This window comes from Carettochelys insculpta, chromosome 2, assembly GCF_033958435.1.
Source record: "Carettochelys insculpta isolate YL-2023 chromosome 2, ASM3395843v1, whole genome shotgun sequence".
In the NCBI taxonomy this organism is placed as follows: Eukaryota; Metazoa; Chordata; order Testudines; family Carettochelyidae; genus Carettochelys; species Carettochelys insculpta.
This window is the reverse complement of record NC_134138.1, coordinates 173,910,637-173,929,338: the sequence shown is the minus strand read 5'-3', so window position 1 is coordinate 173,929,338 and position 18,702 is coordinate 173,910,637. Positions and strand designations below refer to the sequence as shown.

Below are 18,702 nucleotides of genomic sequence, written 5' to 3'. Positions count from 1 at the left end.
GTTGAATCAATTGCTGATTCAAAAGTGAAGCTTGTACTTTTGACTACCAGTCACCTGCTGTAATCATTGTACACCCTCCTCTCACAGTATTTATGTTATAAATTTAAGCATGCATACTGGTTTTTTTCCAACTGATCTTAACACAACAGTTTTATATCCTAACTGAGAACTTCAGAACTTTTCATACCCTTCAGAACTCTGAAACATCCAAACTTTTGAATGCATTATGATTTTTGGTTCCTGGAGTCCAAAACTACAGGACTTACTGAAATGAGCTGATTGCTTTGTCTCTTTTTTTTTTTAGCTTCATGTATTAAAATACACTAGTAATCATCTCTGAAATTGAAAGGGAGAATCTGGGTGAGTTGGGAAGTACAGTTTAATTGTGGACATAATTGCAGTTTTTGCACCTAATTGTGCTTATAAATCATGTAAGACAATTTCTAACAGTTGGGTCCAATTTTTTAATTTTGTCAGCTAAATTATTCATGTGAAGATTTCTATATGCTGTCATCATGAAAGTTTGATTCATAACTGGGAGGTTGGCTAGTCCTTTTCTGTTATTCATAATTACTTAACCAATTGTGAAAAAAAGCCTTGATTCTCATAAGTCTGTGCTTCACTTATACCTCTGACATATCTACAAAAGGAATGTAAGGAATTACTTGGAAGTAAAAATGACTCTATAAATTTCATTTATAAGCAAATGGCCAATGAAGAAAACAAGGCATGCCTGGGCGACTTTCAAGTGTACGTAGAAATAAAATTCAAATTGTTCTTTTACCAAGTGATTTAATATCTTGGGAATCCAGGAAAAAGTTTGGGCATAGTTAGAGAAAGAAAGTTGAGGTAAATTTTGTATAATATTTAGCCTGGGAGGGAAGGGCCTTTTGCTGTGGGTATGCTTGTGACTGCACATTCCCAGATTCCTACTAGATATGATAGACAAGCAATTGAAATTAAGTTGCCTAAAGAATGGGATAGAGAACAATAAAACTGTTTGATGCCATTTGTATAACTCAGTGGCTCATCATCACCTGGAACAGTGTGTGCAGAACTGGTCACTCATCCCAAAACTGATATTGCAGAAGTAGAGGGGGTTCAGAGACAAGTTGTAAGAATAATTACCGGTCACGGAACATACGTAGTGGTAATAGCAGCTACTGCTATAGTGAACGAGCCACGTTATTCTGAAATATATTTATTGTTCAAGCCAACTAGCCGTGCTCAACCGGCCAAATAGCCACATGTGGCTAGTAGCTAGTATGATGAACACCACACCAGTCTCAGTGGTTTGGGTCGTGGCTTACATAGTTTCAATGTTCATGGTTCACACCAGTCTCAATATATGCCTACGCTGGCATTCCTCTTTCAAAAGAGGAGTACAAATGAGGGAAATTGAAAATGCAAATATGCTACTGATTTATATATTGCATGCTTCATTTGTATAATCTCTTTTCAGAAGAGATTCTTCTGAAAGAAAAAAAAAAGTAGTATAGACAGGGCTCTTTTGAAAATAAGCCCCATCTTCGAAAAAACCTTTCTTCCTGAAACAAAATAAGTTTCTTGCCATGGGAGAAATATATTCTGCTTTCTCTTTCATGGAGATTTTACAGTAATTTATTTCAGCCAGTCTGGCTTGTTTTCCGTGTTCTGAAATTAAAAAAAATCACTTTTATGAGGAGTAAAAGATGGTAGAAGAGTGGGATAGATGTTCCCCACGACTAGTGTAACCTCTGTAACTTGAATGGAACAACATGAAGGCCTTGATTTCTTGTCGATCAAAGTTGGTGGTAAAATGTCTGTAGGCTGCATTGGGTGTTGTATCAAGCCGTTAGTGAATATTTTGGCTCAGTAGCATATTTTATGCCAAGGTGCATTGTCATTTCTTACCCATCATATAGCCCACCTTTTCTGACACTGCATGGGAGCCCAAGTGGAGAGAGAGAGACGGAATAGAAAGCAGGGAAACCTTCTCTGCCTCTTTGAATCAGCACTAGGGCAGCCCCAGATGAAGGTCTGAGTGCAGGAAGTGCATACTGCTAATTCAAAACTCACAAAACAGAGATGTACTGTGTTTCTGCAGTCCATTGGAGGCATCTGCCTGCCTGAGTGGTCTGGAAACAGAAAACAGTGGGCAGCCCACTAATATGATATTGCTATCATCCCTCTTCCATTGCCGTGGCTTTCAAAGCCACAATCAAGTCTGCAATGTGTGTTGCTGACTGTGTGGGGTACCAGGGGAATTCAATTGTGAGAAGCTTTTCAAAATTGTCATTAATTAAAGTTTTGCCAGAGTTTGCAACCTTTCTATAAGAGCATGAACAGGGAGCTACATGGGACTGCTGCAAAATAGGGAGCCAAGGTGTGATGATCATTAGTGAAAAGTGAAATTTCTCCAAGGAGGATATTGCTTCCTTTTGTTCCCCTCCAAAACTACTAATTCAAACTGTTCATATTTCCTAATTCAAAATAATTCAGAATGTTTAATTCAAAATGTCAGTGAGTAAAGCTTACATTTCATCAACAAGTTTGATATACATTTCTAGTTTCCTACCTGTTCTCACCAGCCCCATAGGCGTAGGTTACAAAAATACAGTCTCAGTTTCAATACTGTTTTCAGGAAATTCTAATTAAAGTTCAGTTATAAGGCTGCAATATCTTATGACAAAACATGCAGAATTTTGAATGTATCAAGAAATCCATTGAATGAGTTATGTGCAATGAATCAAGCAGATCAGCAGACTTCTACTGAGCATGCACAGTACAGGAGTAAGAAGGGAATTTGGTCTGTGTTCTTCAGAAGTCAAAGGATAGAAGCAATACAGAAAGCTAAATTTACTTCAGTCTTCATGACACCGATTCTCTCCTCTTATCTGTATCAAAACTAACTCTTTTCTCCTGGGATTTATACTCACTAACCTTTTCTTCTCCCTCTGCAATTGCCATGATTTTATGTTTAACTGAGATGATTCTCTATATAAAACACTGCCCCATGTCAATCTGAGGAATCTCCGCTCAAAACCAGAAAAAGAAAATTCCACTGCACCAGAAGAGACTGTGAAAGGGAAGAGACAATTGGCCCTGAGGCTATTGAAAGCACCTGCACAAACAACAAAAATAACATCTGTGAAAAGCTCAATATAGAACGTAAGAGAAGAGAGACAAGTTTAATGAGATATTACTGTTCTCCTTTAGATCTTATTGAGCCCTAGTGCAAAGAAGATGTTCAGTCCTACTCCAGCATGAATACCTGCAGTTAAAAAGGAACTCCAGAGATAAGTGTATTTTACCCAAAAGAGAAAGTTGAACAGAAACACACACATACATTCACAAGCAATACACAGTACGGCTAATCTACAACTGAATTGGGGCAAGAGAGAGGTTAAGAATGTTACATGTATTTGAAGGCTATTAATGTGAAGAATGAAAAGGAAGCAATTAGCTAGATTCACTGGGGTTTAACTATGAAGGAGATGAAACCTAGGAAAATCCTAGAAACCAGGAAAAATTGTGGTATGTGAGCACTAAAGGAACATAAAACACTTACATAGTTAGTGAGGGAAGAGCCAACAGCTGGGATTTGGGTCTGTTTGGTTGGAAAAAACATTAGAAAATGTATTATAGGGGAGATTCCTTTACTGGGTGAGAAATGCATTAATGGGACTTTTCCATGTTTAGTTCCTGTGATATGATCATATTTTCTCTTGATGGTTGGTCCAGCTCCTATTAAAGCCAACTGAAAAAGGCTCATTGATTTCAGGGGGAGTTAAATCAAATCACTGATGTCCACACAGGTCAAGTCTATAGTACCAGGCATTTATCCTGGATTCAGGGAACCAAGGGAATCCACCCCCCTTTAAATGGCTTGTGCAAGGGCCTGACAAAACTCTGGGCTTAGCGCTCTCCCAAATGTGCAGAGACCCCCAAAGGCAGCAGAGGTGAGCTGGGACCAAGGTCCCATCTCTCTCTCTCTCTCTCTCATACCCCTCATATCTGTGGAGGTAAAGAAGAAGAAACATGTATGTCACATGTCTGGTTACGTGCAAATTAAGCATAGGTTGCTTTGCAATTGGCATCTATTCACAGTCTGAGCAAGATGCTAATCAACAGGCTGTGTGAAAGAACAAAAAACAGCAAGAGTCAACCTGCTTAGGAGTCAGAGAGAACTTTTAAAATTCTATCTGGTGTGCAAGCACTGGTTATCCTTTCCTCTATGAAGACAAGCCGTTAGTCGGCTTGGTCTGATGGAAGAAAAAGGGGGGGATTTCAGTCCTGGAGTTCCACAGTGATTTTTTTTTTCTGAGATAGATCTAGAGTGCAAGATGTCCTATGATATTGATTCAGAATCCTTTTTTGTTATGGCTGTTTTATTTTTATCTTTGATAGGGATAAATGTTTGCCAAGCAAGTAAATAAAGAGAGAAGATTTAAAGGCGTGCCCATGTTCTCAGAAGATCTAGCATCAGATGAGAATCATGTGATTTCATGGAAAAGACAGTTCATGTTTGTGAAAAGCTTTGTTTGTCTTCTGGCAGGTAACTCGCTCATGGATGCCCAGAGTATGCATGGACCGATACTTGTTCTCTCGCAGATTGCTGCCCTTTTAATGAAGCAGTTTCAACATACCAGGCGAGATGGGAAAGGAACAGTGTCAAATGTTCTGCTGCCTGTCCTCTTTGTTGCCATGGCAATGGCCTTGTTTACAGTGAAGCCATTAGCTATTGATTATCCTTCACTCAAGCTGATGCCAGGCCTTTACGACAAAGCAGAATCCTCCTTCTTTAGGTACAAACCCCATTCATCATCATTAATATCTCTGAAGCATGGTCATCATTTTTGATTTATTACAATTTTTTCCCTCTAAGTAGAGTAATCACTCACATTTTATAGTGACTGTGTTTTTTTTTAAAACAAACCAAAACAAAACAAAGTTTTCAAAGCTGCTCATCCCATCAACAATGTATGTTAGTCACTTAGTTGAATTTTGTGGATAGTAGCGAGGGGTAAATTGCATCTATTTGAGAAATAGAAATATATCTTATTGGCTACAACTACACTAGCCCCAAACTTCGAAATGGCCACGCAAATGGCCATTTTGAAGTTTACTAATGAAGCACTGAAATGCATATTCAGCACTTCATTAGCATGTGGGCGGCCGCGGCACTTCGAAATTGATGCACCTCGCCGCCGCGCGGCTCATCCCAGCGGGGCTCCTTTTCGAAAGGACCCCGCCTACTTCGAAGTCCCCTTATTCCCATGAGCAGATGGGAATAAGGGGACTTCGAAGTAGGCAGGGTCCTTTCGAAAAGGAGCCCCGCCGGGACGAGCCGTGCGGCGGTGAGGCGCGTCAATTTCGAAGTGCCGCAGTCGCCTGCATGCTAATGAAGTGCTGAATATGCATTTCAGCCTTCATTAGTAAACTTCGAAATGGCCATTTGCATGGCCATTTTGAAGTTTTGGGCTAGTGTAGACATGGCCATTATGTGGTAAGACACAAAGTGAATGGTGGAGAAAGAGGGGAGGTTGTGATCAGCCTGGATTGGTCAATCTATTTCCAGCTTGGTCATAATTTTTTTATATAATTTCTGCTGAGTGTACTAGGTCTGTAGGCATTGCCTAGGCACTTCTTCGGTCTGCAAATTCAGGTTCTACCATAAAGCAAAAGTCCATACTGTTGAACTTATGCATGATGTGGAAGGCTTGCATTGCTTTTTATGGAAACTGGTGGAGATTCATGCTGGGTACTGAAGGATAGACAGAGTTAAGCTACATGGAGTAAACTTTTCTTCAAACTCCTTCACATTTAGGCTACGTCTACATGAGAAGCCTCTGTCGACAGAAGTCACTGTTGGAAGGGATTTCCCAGCAAAACTTCTGTTGTCAGACTGCCTCTACATATAAAAGCAGATCAAAAGAGCAATCTGCTTTGTTGACAGAGAACAGTCAGGCTGCCTGGCCCTCTCTCGACAGAATGGCTGACTGGAAGCTCTGCAAACAGGACTGCCCAGTGAACTGGAAGCCCTGTCTGTCAACAAAAGGGCCCCAGAGCATCTACATGGCTGTTTTCTCAACAGAACACTGCTATAGCTGAATGGGGAGAGGTATAATGCTGCTGGTGAATGTGCTGGGTTTTGTCAACAAACTGTCGACAAAGCATATTTTGTGTGTAGATGCTCCATGATTTTTTCCCAGGAGAAGTCTCTCATGCAGATATAGCCCTAATATTTAGTTTTTAATTGGTGAAATAAACTGTGATCTATTCTTCGGTCTGATAGTTATTATGAATATATAGCTAATGTGGATATTTTGAACAGAGCTATTTTATGCTGCCTCAATTTCTACCTCATGTACGGGATTCTGAGTCGTCTTAGTTGTAATTACCTTGTTATTTATTCATCCTTTCCTCTGAGCAGCACTGAAAGTGATGATCTAGGAAACCTTTCTTTTGTGCTGCAGAGAGATTTTGCAGGCCAGGATCACCCATGCACCTATTCAAGACAAGATGTGTAAGTGTGAACAATGAAACTTTTTTAACACAATATATGAATAATTATGGCCATTTTCTCAGAGATTCTTGCCCATAGAAGGGAATCAATAGCTGCTATTTACATGTCATACTTTGTAACATGTAATGTTAATGTGATAATAATTATTCACTAAACAGTTATAAGTTATTAGCTGCCTAAAAAGCAATAATCTTTACTAGATGTTGAGTGCTGGGTTTGATCTTTCCTTATGAAATATACGTGTATCCAAAATTAAAAGGATGGATAGTGTGGAGTCCCATGTTTCAATAATTTTATGTCCTATTTTATGCAGTACGTCTTCACATTTTATGCCTTGTATTGATGAATCAGTTGGCTTCTAATAAGCTTCTAAGATCCATTGATGTCTGTGGGAATCTTTTAATTAATTTCAGTAGGAGTTGGATCAGGCCCAATATCAGTAAGAAGGAAGGTTAGTGGCACAAACAGTAACTGCATGTGTCATTATAATGAATCAATGTTCATTAATTAGAAAGTCGGATTTTGCAAGTTAGACATGCCTAGTTGGGGTAAATACATTTACTTGCTTTTACGGTACACACCTGCAAACCTGATGCACAGCTAATTGGCTGATTACTCAGGAGAGCACCTGATTTGCATACACATGTCAGATGTTTGCACTGATAAGTTAGAAGCCACTAAGTTGGAGGTGTCAGAAGTTATGACATTGATCCACGATGAACAAAATTGACAAAATTGAATGGAACAACAATAAAACCATTGTTTTAGAACCAACTTTGTGTAAGTGGTCAAGATACAGCAACTGTTTTTCATTCTTTCATCATCTACTGTTATACTATTTATAGTTTATCTTATGATTGTTCTTTTTTGTTATTTTTGCTTTGCAGACAAAATGATTCATGTTGGCAGACCGAGCTTAATCCACCAGATTTCTTGGATGCATGTGGGTGTGTGATGGATCATCAGGTATATATTATTCCTTTCCTTACCAAAATGAAACTAATGGATTGACTTCATTATGACTGGTGATTTCATTCTGTCTCCAGTATTGCTTTGAATTAATCTTCTAAAGTTTTCAGGGACATAGCGTGTAAAGTAATATTATTCTTGCACTCACTATGTGAAACTTGTGAAACTCTCATATCTTCCAGAAATGTATGACTGTGAAGCACTGTATATGATTTTTTTTTGTAAAAAGGCATTTCAGATATAACTATGTATAAATCTGAATACGAGAAGCCCATCAAAACTACAAACTGGGTGTTTAGTAGAGTTAGAGCTCACACCTATCTTAGAAGATCCATGGCTATCAAATACAACTTGTCAGTGCAGAGAAGGCTGGGGACTGCTATCATCTTCTTTTCATCCTTTCAGGTTTGAGAAGGGTTTTTGGAAACCAGGGAAACACTAGCAGGAAGCAGTCCTTTTATGCAAGGTAGCACAAAGACTGCAAATGTGGCTAGCACCTGCCCATGGGAACATTTGTCCTCCACCTTATGCACCAACACTCTGGGACTTTGTGTGCACGTTGTCCCTCATCTCTTTCCAAACTCTTATTTGGATCCAGCAATAGTCTTGTATTTGAAAGGAGAATTAACAGATCACAGCTCCATTTTCATCCTGTGTTACTCTACTTTATTCTTATCTATTCTGGAGATGATCACGCTAAATTTTGTGGAGGGAGGAGAATCTATCTATATAGTAATGTTCTATTAACTTCATATAGTGAGCACTAAGTTGAACTTATATCAGCACATGGAACTTTGCCTTAAATACAATATGGAAATTAAAACTCAAAGGATAAAATTAAGAGGTTAAATACAAAGTAACATCTAATAAAGTGAAGGTTGGTCTACTTAAAAATTGGAAGATTGTATAGTTTCTATTCCCACCTAATGGAAGCTGGATATCTGCAGATAATGATGACAGTATCTTTTGAGTTTATTTCCTCACATATTAAAAATGAAGCCAGCCTCTGAGGAAAAGATGTTGGAATAGATTGTTGTTTGGGAACATATGTTCACCATATTAGGTTCCCCTCATTCACCAGATCTTTGGGGTTTCTTTTCCTTCTTATTCTTTTCTCATACCATCCCATTTTCAGATGAAAGGACAGAAATCTAATAAATCATTTAAAAAAAGTCACGTGTTTCCTATCAAACATGTCATGTGAATTTGAATCTTGTTTTTCCCCATAATCTCTGTTCAATGATTTTTTGTCTTTATTTTCAGCTTCAGCAGATGAATGATAGTGACCGTAAAAGTCCCATTGCCTTGTCACTTCTGTAAACCTTCCCAAAATTAGATGCATAAAAATGTTGTTTGCAAAACAATGTTGACCGATAAGGTTACAACAGAAATAAAAGCTGGTTTTTGTGTACTAGTGACAGCTACCATGATATCAGATGTCCTATAAACATAAAAACTGTAACTAATTTGTTGAAAAAGTTATAAAGGACAATCCTGTTGAAAAACAAGGCAGTAAAGTTTGAGTTTTAATTTAGAATCATGTCTAAACAATACTGGCTAAGGTTTTTAAAATAACTTTAGTGATATATGTATATTTTGTTCCAGAAGTGCCCAAGCTTCAATGTGTCTGTTGCCTACTTGAAGAACAGGAAGGGGCACATTCTTTACAACCTCTCAGGTTTGAATATGGAAGAATACTTAATCATACCTACAGGCAATGCAAGGTAACTTTAAAATTATTCTTCCAGTAGTGTCCATGTGAGTGTTCCAATATAGGTGTGCTGGCTTTCCTGCTCAGCTGATCAGAGAACTTCAATACCATGCTTGTGCTCTTTCTCCTTATGCTCAGTCCCAAGACTAGGCAACACGCACAGGCTAACCTCCTTTTGTTTCTTTCAACTTTCGTGGCTAGAGATGGAGCTATATAGCAGTCTGTTTGTGACCATTACCACCTTTTGCGTTTCTAGAGTTAATCTCCTTAGGCCTAGCTGAAGTTTCTTCTTTTTTGTAATTTCTTCCTAAACATAAAAACAAACAAAAAAGATTATCTTCCCCACTACTTTTTCCATCTGAAACCCTTCCACACACAGGGTATGACCAGTTTACTGGGCTTCAAGAATTATTCTTCCTGCAAAGAAGCCACCTGCATTGCAGACAAGCACTCCCAGCGGATACGCTGCAGTAGGGAAGGCCATATTCCACAGAAATGTTGTCTTTTGCTGGCAACTCAGTCCCAGGACTTGCAGGACTTCCCTGGTTCCACGCCAGGAGTTACCTGGCAGGCATGAATCTTCCTTCCAGCCACCAACATTGTGGGTCAAAGAAATCAGCCACAGACCCCTCCTCAAGTTATCAAAAAGATAGAAGTAAGTCCCCAGAGTGACCCTCAAGCCAGTTGTAAGTGATCTCCAGCACACAGAATACTCTTTGTACCATTAGAACCAAGATGATACCAGCCCAGTATCCATAGCTCACAAGTGCCACTGATGCTGCTAAGAAGCTGACGAGGACAGGCACCAAGTCAATGACACTGGAAGACAATGACAGAAGCTAGCACTCCACTACAAAGGTGTGCTGTGTCTCACTATGTGCCATACCATCAGCACCATCATCAATGCCCCATCCACTACCATGAGAACTAGAAGCTTAAGTGAAAGTGAAAACACTGATTCTGACATCATATAACTCCAGGCGCTGGGGCCTGAGACATGGCTCCATATTTTGCCTATGCCTTAATTCAGCTCTGATTAATTGTCAACCACTGACATACTTACAAAAATGAGCAAGTGTAACTTTATCAATAAGACAGAAATATTACATGTGAGAAACCACATGAGACTGATTTGAAAACATGGAGGAAAGTTATGTTTTTTGGGGGAAAAGACCAGAAAGTGTTTTTAGTGGTAGAAACTATCGAGGGCTTAAACACTTACATGGAGATCAAATCTACCTCAAATGCTCATAACCCCTTCCTTTCTCTCTTCATCTTGTTGCATGTTCCTTTTCTGAAAATAAGGGCTTTATCTGCAGAGTTGAAAGAGAAAATATTCACTTTAGAGCACATACCATTCACCTGTCTATAAGGACTAGATTAGACTTCTCTTTCACATACAAATATAATTATATGAAGCTGAGCTGTGCTTCTAATTTGAACTCTAAAACATATTAGTAAAGACATATATGAATTCTGTGTGGCAAGAAAATATTCCTCATAATGCTAAGAAAGTCGAGCTGCTGACAAATAACCCACTATCATTTTATTTTCAATTACTAGATATGGAGGTTGGTCCTTTGGGGTGAAGACATCTGAACTTCAAGACCTAAATTTGAATAAAACATCCTCTAAGCCTCTGGCTAAGGTAAGGTTTGCATACAGAGTCCAGTCCATGTTTCAATGTCAAAGTATTCAGACTGCTACCCCTTGAATCTTAACACACAGTAGAACCTCAGAGTTATGAAGTAACCAGTCAACCACACATCTCATTTGGAACAGGAAGTACACCATCAAGCAGCAGCAGAGAGCAAAGAAAAATGCAAATGAAGTTCAGAACCATGTTGAACATAAACTAGTAAGAAAATAAAGGGAAAGTTTAAATAAACGATTTGACAAGCTAAGGCAACAGTTTCTGTGCTTGTTTCCTATAAATCAAGGTGGTAGAAAGCAGCATTTTTCATCTTCTTAGTACAATTTCAAAGCTTGGTTAAGTCTGTGGTCAGTTGTAGATCTGTGAAAAAAAAACCTATATTTTGTTCTGCATTACAAACACTTCAGCGCTACGAACAACTTCCATTCCTAAGGTGTTTGCAATTTTGCAATTTCATTTTACAGTAATGTCATTTTAAAGTTCTTGCTTTTAAAACTTGGGAAAAAATACTAGAATTTTTAGTCCGTTCCTCCATCTGGTATTGTTGTATTACTCTGTACTTTGTCTGATTCTGTTGTAAATAACTCAAAAGAAGGGTTTCCATTACTTCATTTGGGAGATCACTTCATAATCGAAGTGAGCATACTTTTTAAAACTATTTCCCAATAGCCTAATTTTTTTTCTTAATTTCCCATGCATTCCTACTAAAATCAATCTCAGAACTGGCTGAAGTAAAGTGAATTATAAACTGTGTTTTGTTGATGGTTATTTCAGTCTTGTGATCAATATTCTTTTTTTCCAAACAAGCAAACTAAAATATACATAGCAATTTCATTGATTTTTAGAAGAGTAAAAATGGGGTTGGGGGAGAGGCAGAGCCAGAGGAGGGGAGGGGAGGGGGAGTACCTACTGTAACAGTAATAAGTAAATAAGTCTTTACTTTTGTAAAATGCTCCTAAAAACCTTACAAATAAATATGAGCAAATACTATTTCCCTTTTACAGATGGAGAAATTGTGAAGTTCACATGTTTTGCATGAGGTTACATAACAAACTAGTGGCTTAGCACCCAATCTCTCAGCTGTCAGACTTATATTTTGAGCAGTACACCATACTTCTTGTACTGCAGCTCACTACCTGTTTTCTTGATGAACTGGTTTGGAGTAGTCCATTAGAGGCAAGGAATGAAGGAGTAAAAGTCCTCTGTCCACCAACCCTGGACTCTTAAGTGCCCTGGATATATCTTCAGAGAGGGCACCATAGGAGACTAGATAGGGTACAAGGTCCCATGGGAATTAGCAATCTAGGGCCATGTCTACACTAGCCAAAAACTTCGAAATGGCTATGCAAATGGCCATTTCGAAGTTTACTAATGAAGCGCTGAAATACATATTCAGCGCCTCATTAGCATGCGGGCGGCCACGGCACTTCGAAATTGATGCGGCTCGCCGCCACGCGGCTCGTCCAGATGGGGCTCCTTTTCGAAAGGACCCCGCCTACTTCAAAGTCCCCTTATTCCCATCTGCTCATAGGAATAAGGGGACTTCAAAGTAGCTGGGGTCCTTTCGAAAAGGAGCCCTGTCTGGACGAGCTGCGCAGCGGCGATCCCTGTCAATTTCGAAGTGCCGTGGCTGCCCGCATGCTTATGAGGCGCTGAATATGTATTTCAGCGCTTCATTAGTAAACTTCGAAAAGGCCATTTTCATGGCCATTTTGAAGTTTTTGGCTAGTGTAGACGTAGCCTAGCAGATTTTAGTATGTTTCCATTGGTTTTAAGACTTTCCTCAGACCATCTGAAAAGTCTGTAAGGTTTGTACAATTGTTCAGCAAACTGAAGGGGGAATACAGCAAAATGAAGGGAAAGAGGAGTCTTCAAGGTGTGGTTCAGCGTCTCTGACTGACTGCTCTTTGTGTTTTTGTTCAAATGAAAGGCACTCAAGAAGTGAGTTGCCATGTATGTTAAGGGACATAATCTCTAACTGTTAAATTGGTAACAGAGAGGAAGCCTTGCTAGTCTGTACACTGTCAAAAGAAAAAGCAGTCAAGTAGCACTTTAAAGACTAGCAAAATGGTTTATTAGGTGAGTTTTCGTGGGACAGACCCATTTCTTCAGACCATAGCCAGACCAGAGCAGACTCACTATTTAAGGCACAGAGAACCAAAAACAGTAAGCAAGGAGGACAAATCAGAAAAAGATAATCAAGGTGAGCAAATCAGAGAGTGGAGGGGTGGGGGGGAAGGTCAAGAATTAGACTGAGCCAAGTATGCAGATGAGCCCCTATAGTGACTCAGAAAGTTCCCATCACGATTTAAACCATGTGTTAATGTGCCGAATTTGAATATAAAAGCCAGCTTGGCTGTTTCCCTTTCCAGAACGGTGTGATAATTCCTTTTCAGTAACACACATACCTTTAGTATGTTAAATTAGTATGTTAAATTGGTGTTAGGCAGAAGGAAGCGCTTACTTAAACATTTTATATAGGTCGCAAAGGGGATTAAAAACTTTAGTTTCCTATAAATGGAAGAAGTGGAACCATTTATCAAAGACTTACTCCAAACTTCCAGCAGGGGATGTAGGGTTTTTTTTTTTTTAAATGGGTCATAGATAAACATTCCTTATCATCTGAAGTTTTGCTTGGCACCTTTGCCATCTACATTTGCCTGTCAAAAACCCAACTGTTTGCATTTTCCTTATGGTTCTTTATGGTTTTGGGGACCTGCCATGGATGTCACAGATTCCATGACTTTATGGCCTTCCAGATTTCTGCAGCAGCAGGGCCAACTGTTAGCCCTCAGCCACCAGAACAATGTTCCTGGTGCTGAAGCATCAGGAATTTGGAGGGGAGAGATCAGCCCCTGCCACAAGAGCAGTGGTGGGGCTAGAACAGGTGCTAGTGTCCAGATACAAAGCTGCCAGAGCAGAGGTCCCCAAGCCAGTGGAGCAGTTGGCTGAGAGTCGGCCCTTGGGCTGCCAGTGTGGGTGCCCTGGCCTTAAGGAGTAACCTTTATCCCTAGAGATGAAACAGCAACATGTACCACCTCTCTCTGCTGTCCCTGCCCCCCATCTGCACTTTCACTCTTTGGCTCCCACCCTGTATAGTAGTTTAAGTAAAAGCCATGAACGGGTCACAGGCTTCCAAATATTTTTGTTTATTGCCCGAGATCTGTCCCTGTTACTAAAAGCACCCATAACATAATCTTTAAATTTGTTCTCCCAAACATCTTGTAGTTTTGAGCACTTTGTCAATGTAGAATTGGGCCCTTGAGTTCAGATGGCTCCCATACATGGTGTTTCTCTGACAGCCATTTTTTGTTTTGTTTTTTTGTCTTTGGTGCCTACTTCACCTGTCATCAACACAAGGATAAATTATAGTTCTACAGTTAAGGAGTAAGCTTCATTTTTCAGAGTCAACCTAACAGTGCATTAGACTTATAAAGGGCACTATGTTATCCAAACTACCACCTTGAAGTGGCTTTCAACTGATGTAGTGTCAAATTATTGCATTAACCTTTCAATTATTAATGACCAGTCTTTTACTTAGACCTTTTGGGCCTGTTTAAAAGGCAGAGAATGTACCATTCACCTACCCTTTTATGAATGAAAACAGGAAATTTGCCTTTGAAGCGACTTACTGTACCATTTATCATGCTGCAGAAAAACTCTAAATCCTTCGCAAATTATTTCTCTCCACTTCAGGATAAGCATGACAACTAACTTCCCGCTCTCAATTTTAACAATATCCAGCCAAAACATGGAAGGTGGCTAGCACCTTAAATGACTGTTGTTCTAGCTATGTGACAAGAATACATCTATAGTGTGTGTCACATGCCAAGCACACTGGAGATGGGGGGGAACCCTAGGGCTTTTCACAGTCAAAGATGACTGTAACGGAACAGAAGAGTGTAGATGAACACAACACCTCAGTGCTGCCCTCACCCGGCCCTTCCTTTGTTGTGTTGTGTGTTCATTTTCTCTATCCATAATTTGGCCATAAAGTCCTTGTAGTAGGGTGGCTTGTCCTTTTTAAGGGGCAGAGAACTGGCACCAGCTAATCTGAGTTACTAAGGAGACACACTTTAGCAGGGGTCAGACAATTCCTCCATAAGAGCAGCAGGACGTTGCAAGAAGAGGAGTTTGTTCAAGGAAAGACAAAAAACTAGAGTTCTCTGCGGTACTACCTGATATGAGGAGGGTCACCCCTGCTGGGATGGGTGTGACTGCGTAGAAAGCCTATCTGTAAGTATGATTTCTTTTAAAGAGAAGACCCAAAGGCAAGTCAGGTCTTGAATGTTCTCCAGCTTCTCAGAGAGTAGGGAAAGTCAGGTCTCAGGAACAAGAAGTGGTGCCCAGCTTAAGGCTGAGGTGGAAGGCTGTCTTCTGTTTGTGATTTTAATGTGAATAAAATCAAACCCTAGAGAGGGCTATTGCCAGTGGACTTGTGAAATCTAGTGTGAAGTGTTTTCTAAGAAGCCCCCTGAGGAGGTGAACTGAAGCAAAGTGTTGCTTCCGGGAACAACGTGAGGCCACAGAGGCACTGGATGGCAGCTGATCCATTGCTGGTATGTAAATTTTGCCAGACCCGGGGAGGTGAATGCCTCTTGGTTGCTAGCCTGCTGCAGTGAGCTTCCAGGGCTTGACTCCATGCAGGGCTTCAGGGGGTGCCGGCTCTGCGCCAGGCTGCTGACTCCCTTAGCCTGGCCCCATGCTGGGCTCCTGAGAGATGCTGGCTCCACACCCCTGGCTCTGCACCAGGCTGCTGGGTGACGTGAGCTCCCTGACCACAGCTCTGCATCAGGGGATCTCGGTTCCCTGACCACGGCTCCAAGTGGGGCTGCTGGGGTCTGCTGGCCACCTGGCTCTGGCTTCCTGCAGGGTTGCTGGGGAACATCGCATCTGGACCTGGACCCACAGCTTCCTATGGGGTTGCCAGGAAGTGAGCTTGTGTGCCCTCCTACTCCGTCCCTCTGGTCCAGGAGCATCCTGCTTCCTGCTGTATGCTGCTAGATGACAGAATGCCACTTCAGAGGTGCAACCTGTAACATCAAAGACTTCTTTTTTCTTTTTGCCTCATTATAAATGATTAAATATTTTACTTTAATTTGATTATTTTCTGATGTCCTGGCAAAATTACATTATTTTATTGCACTCTAGGATGTACAATGCCATGAAAGTTCTGTAGATTCTGTGATTCTAATTATTGGGCAGGGACTTCTAAATGTATTGTTCCAGACAATGTTTTTGTCAATTTTTTGCTTTCCTTATTAGTGTGGTAACATTATGAAATTTACTAAGATATTCTTGCCTCCAATTAGCTGAGGATGTGTCAGCAAAATCTTGCATTATTGTTTTTTTGTAATTGCTGCTTTTTATTTTACAATGTGCATAATTGCAATGGATTCCATTATGTGTGTTTAACACTCTTCTTTTGAAACATTTTAGCAGAACACAGAGAGGAAGAAGTGGGATGGTATGTGTGTGGAGGGTTGGAATTGTTTCTCTTTGGTAGTTCAATTTTGATTCTGTTCTGGCACATATTTGCACAGGTGACCAGGAAGGGACAAGACCTGAAAGTTGACTATCTGGAGATTGTTCCTGCACTTTTACACAGCAGACTTATGGCCTGTTCCATGTGTATCTTGTATTTTTGAACCAATAGCAGGTTTCCTGCTGATGAAACAGCTGCCGGATCTCAGACTGGAGCATGTACAAATCCTAAAAAACTACAAAACAATTTCTAATTCAATTTTACAATCAGTAAAATTACACTAGAAGTGGTGATACTGTAGAACAGTGACAGGGAATTAAAGAAATAAATATTATCTGCTCTATAGACATAAATATTCTCTGTGTGTAAAGAAGTTAAAATTGCTTCCATACAATGTCTGTGCAGTGGCCTATGTGTAATGAATTGGAGAGGATCATCCCAGTCATGAGTGAAGGTCATCACCATTTGGTTGCTGGTGCTGTCTAACAGGGCCCAGAGAACATGCTATTTTTACCTCCTCCAAAAGTGGTAATTCCATTGGAGGCTGAGGCATATTGTTCAGGCTGTGTGACAGGAACAGGTGCTACCTGTTCATTGGAGAAGGACTGGGTTATGCTTTAAAGTTAATGGCAGTATATGGCTGCATTGTTTGAGAAGGTACTGTGCCTCCCAGCTCGTCTCATCATGCACGGGAGGAACATGTTTCAAACCTGTTACGGGCAGTATTCAACGCTTCTTTGTTTTGGTGCTTGCTGGTATTGAGAATTGACACTTCAGCAACCACAGTCACAGGATCAGCAACCACACTTCAGCAACCACAGTCACAGGCTGGGAGCCTGCTGGGGTGGAGGATGGGGGGCAGGGTGGGCGAGGAGTGGGGAGCCAGCTGAGTACTGGCTCCTCTTTTTTACAAAAAAGGCACTGGCATTATTCATGCTTTTCTTTGCCTAGCAAACTCTGTTGAATAGAAATGGACGATAGATGTTGATCTCATTCCTCCAGGCTCCATAAGGCATGTCTAACTTTGTTAATTTCATGCAGTCCTTATCTTTGAGTCTTCCTGTCCCACCCCACTTTTCTTGAGCATAAGGTCAATGCACATTTCAGCTTTGATCGTTATGTTTTTCTATTGCTTACAGATCTCAATTTGAAATTTCAAAATTAAAATATCTCAAGATGTTATTGTTTTCTAAATTCTCCCACCGAGTTTCTGATTAAAGCAGTTAATGTTACCTTTTCTGCACAAATAGGAGTGTTATGTGTTTCATGTGTATTTCACCTGGCAAGGGCTGGTTTAGGTGGTCCATTAACCCATGAGTTCTCTTCCTCTTCCTTTGTTGCTATTTGGATGGAGAGCCCTAGAATGGAAAGGGCTGACTATCACTGTACTCAACCCATGGAGCTCTCTCTACAGCTCTTCAGATTCTGTATGTGCATCTCTGCAGCAGAGCACACAGATGCTGTAATCTTCCATAATATTGCATCCCAAATTCACTAATATCCTGGTTCAGGTTATCTTTCATTTAATATTTCTGTTTGCTTTCTCAGGTGTGGTACAGCCAGAAAGGTTTCCATTCACTGCCATCTTATTTAAATCAACTCAACAACCTTATTCTGTGGCTGAATTTGCCGCCTTCTGTGGATTGGAGACAATATGGTAAAATTTTTGAAACCTCTGATCAAATGTGCATTCATCTTCTTCTAAAAATGACAATTTTTTTTTAAAAAGCAAAAAAAAAAAATGGAAATCATATGTTTTCACACTGTTGTGTAATTTGGAGGTATTTAAAGTTCCCAGAGAAGGGCAAAAGTAGACCTGAAGACTTTCAGGGAGGTTATAAATTGGGGTCACAAAATATTAATGTAATTAAAAGGTTATATTAGTTGTTGAAATGATCTATAGATGTGTTGTACTGCTCAAAATTAATGATGTATAATAACTAATTTAAAAGTTTAAAATATAAAATATTCTGTTTTGAATCATAAGCACTTTCAAACATCAGACTGTTTTCAAAGTGATGTTTCATGTTGGGCTATAAGCTTAGCTGGGAAGAAAGAACAAGAGATTATGATGCTCAGCATATTTAAATATAGGCCCTGAATGAAGTCTGAGTTTTGGACTATTTGAAATCCAAATTCAGTTAGAAATTTTCCATATGGACAATTTCCTTGTAATGGGCCAAATCAAAACACCAAATCCAAAGATCATTTTTTTTGTGTGTGTGTGGGACATTGAAATCTGGGTTGTGTTTTGTATTTTGTAGGTTTGATCCATCTTACACAAATTGTTTTTTGTTTTTTTTTTCCCCATGAGGTCCTAAGCAAAGGACCAATTAGCTTGGTTTGGAGAAAATTAATAGTAGCGCAGTGAAAGG

At 40.0% G+C, this 18,702-nt stretch overlaps 1 protein-coding gene across 1 annotated transcript in view; it reads left to right on the top strand.

Annotated features, from left to right (window-relative positions):
* Positions 1–18,702, top strand: part of ABCA13 (ATP binding cassette subfamily A member 13) — a 316,624-nt gene that overhangs the window by 180,379 nt on the left and 117,543 nt on the right. The window contains exons 43-48 of the mRNA XM_074986018.1: positions 4,538–4,787; positions 6,416–6,508; positions 7,396–7,474; positions 9,083–9,201; positions 10,752–10,836; positions 17,876–17,984. Coding sequence (XP_074842119.1) covers positions 4,538–4,787; positions 6,416–6,508; positions 7,396–7,474; positions 9,083–9,201; positions 10,752–10,836; positions 17,876–17,984 — 735 coding nt within the window. The remainder of the gene's footprint in view (positions 1–4,537; positions 4,788–6,415; positions 6,509–7,395; positions 7,475–9,082; positions 9,202–10,751; positions 10,837–17,875; positions 17,985–18,702) is intronic.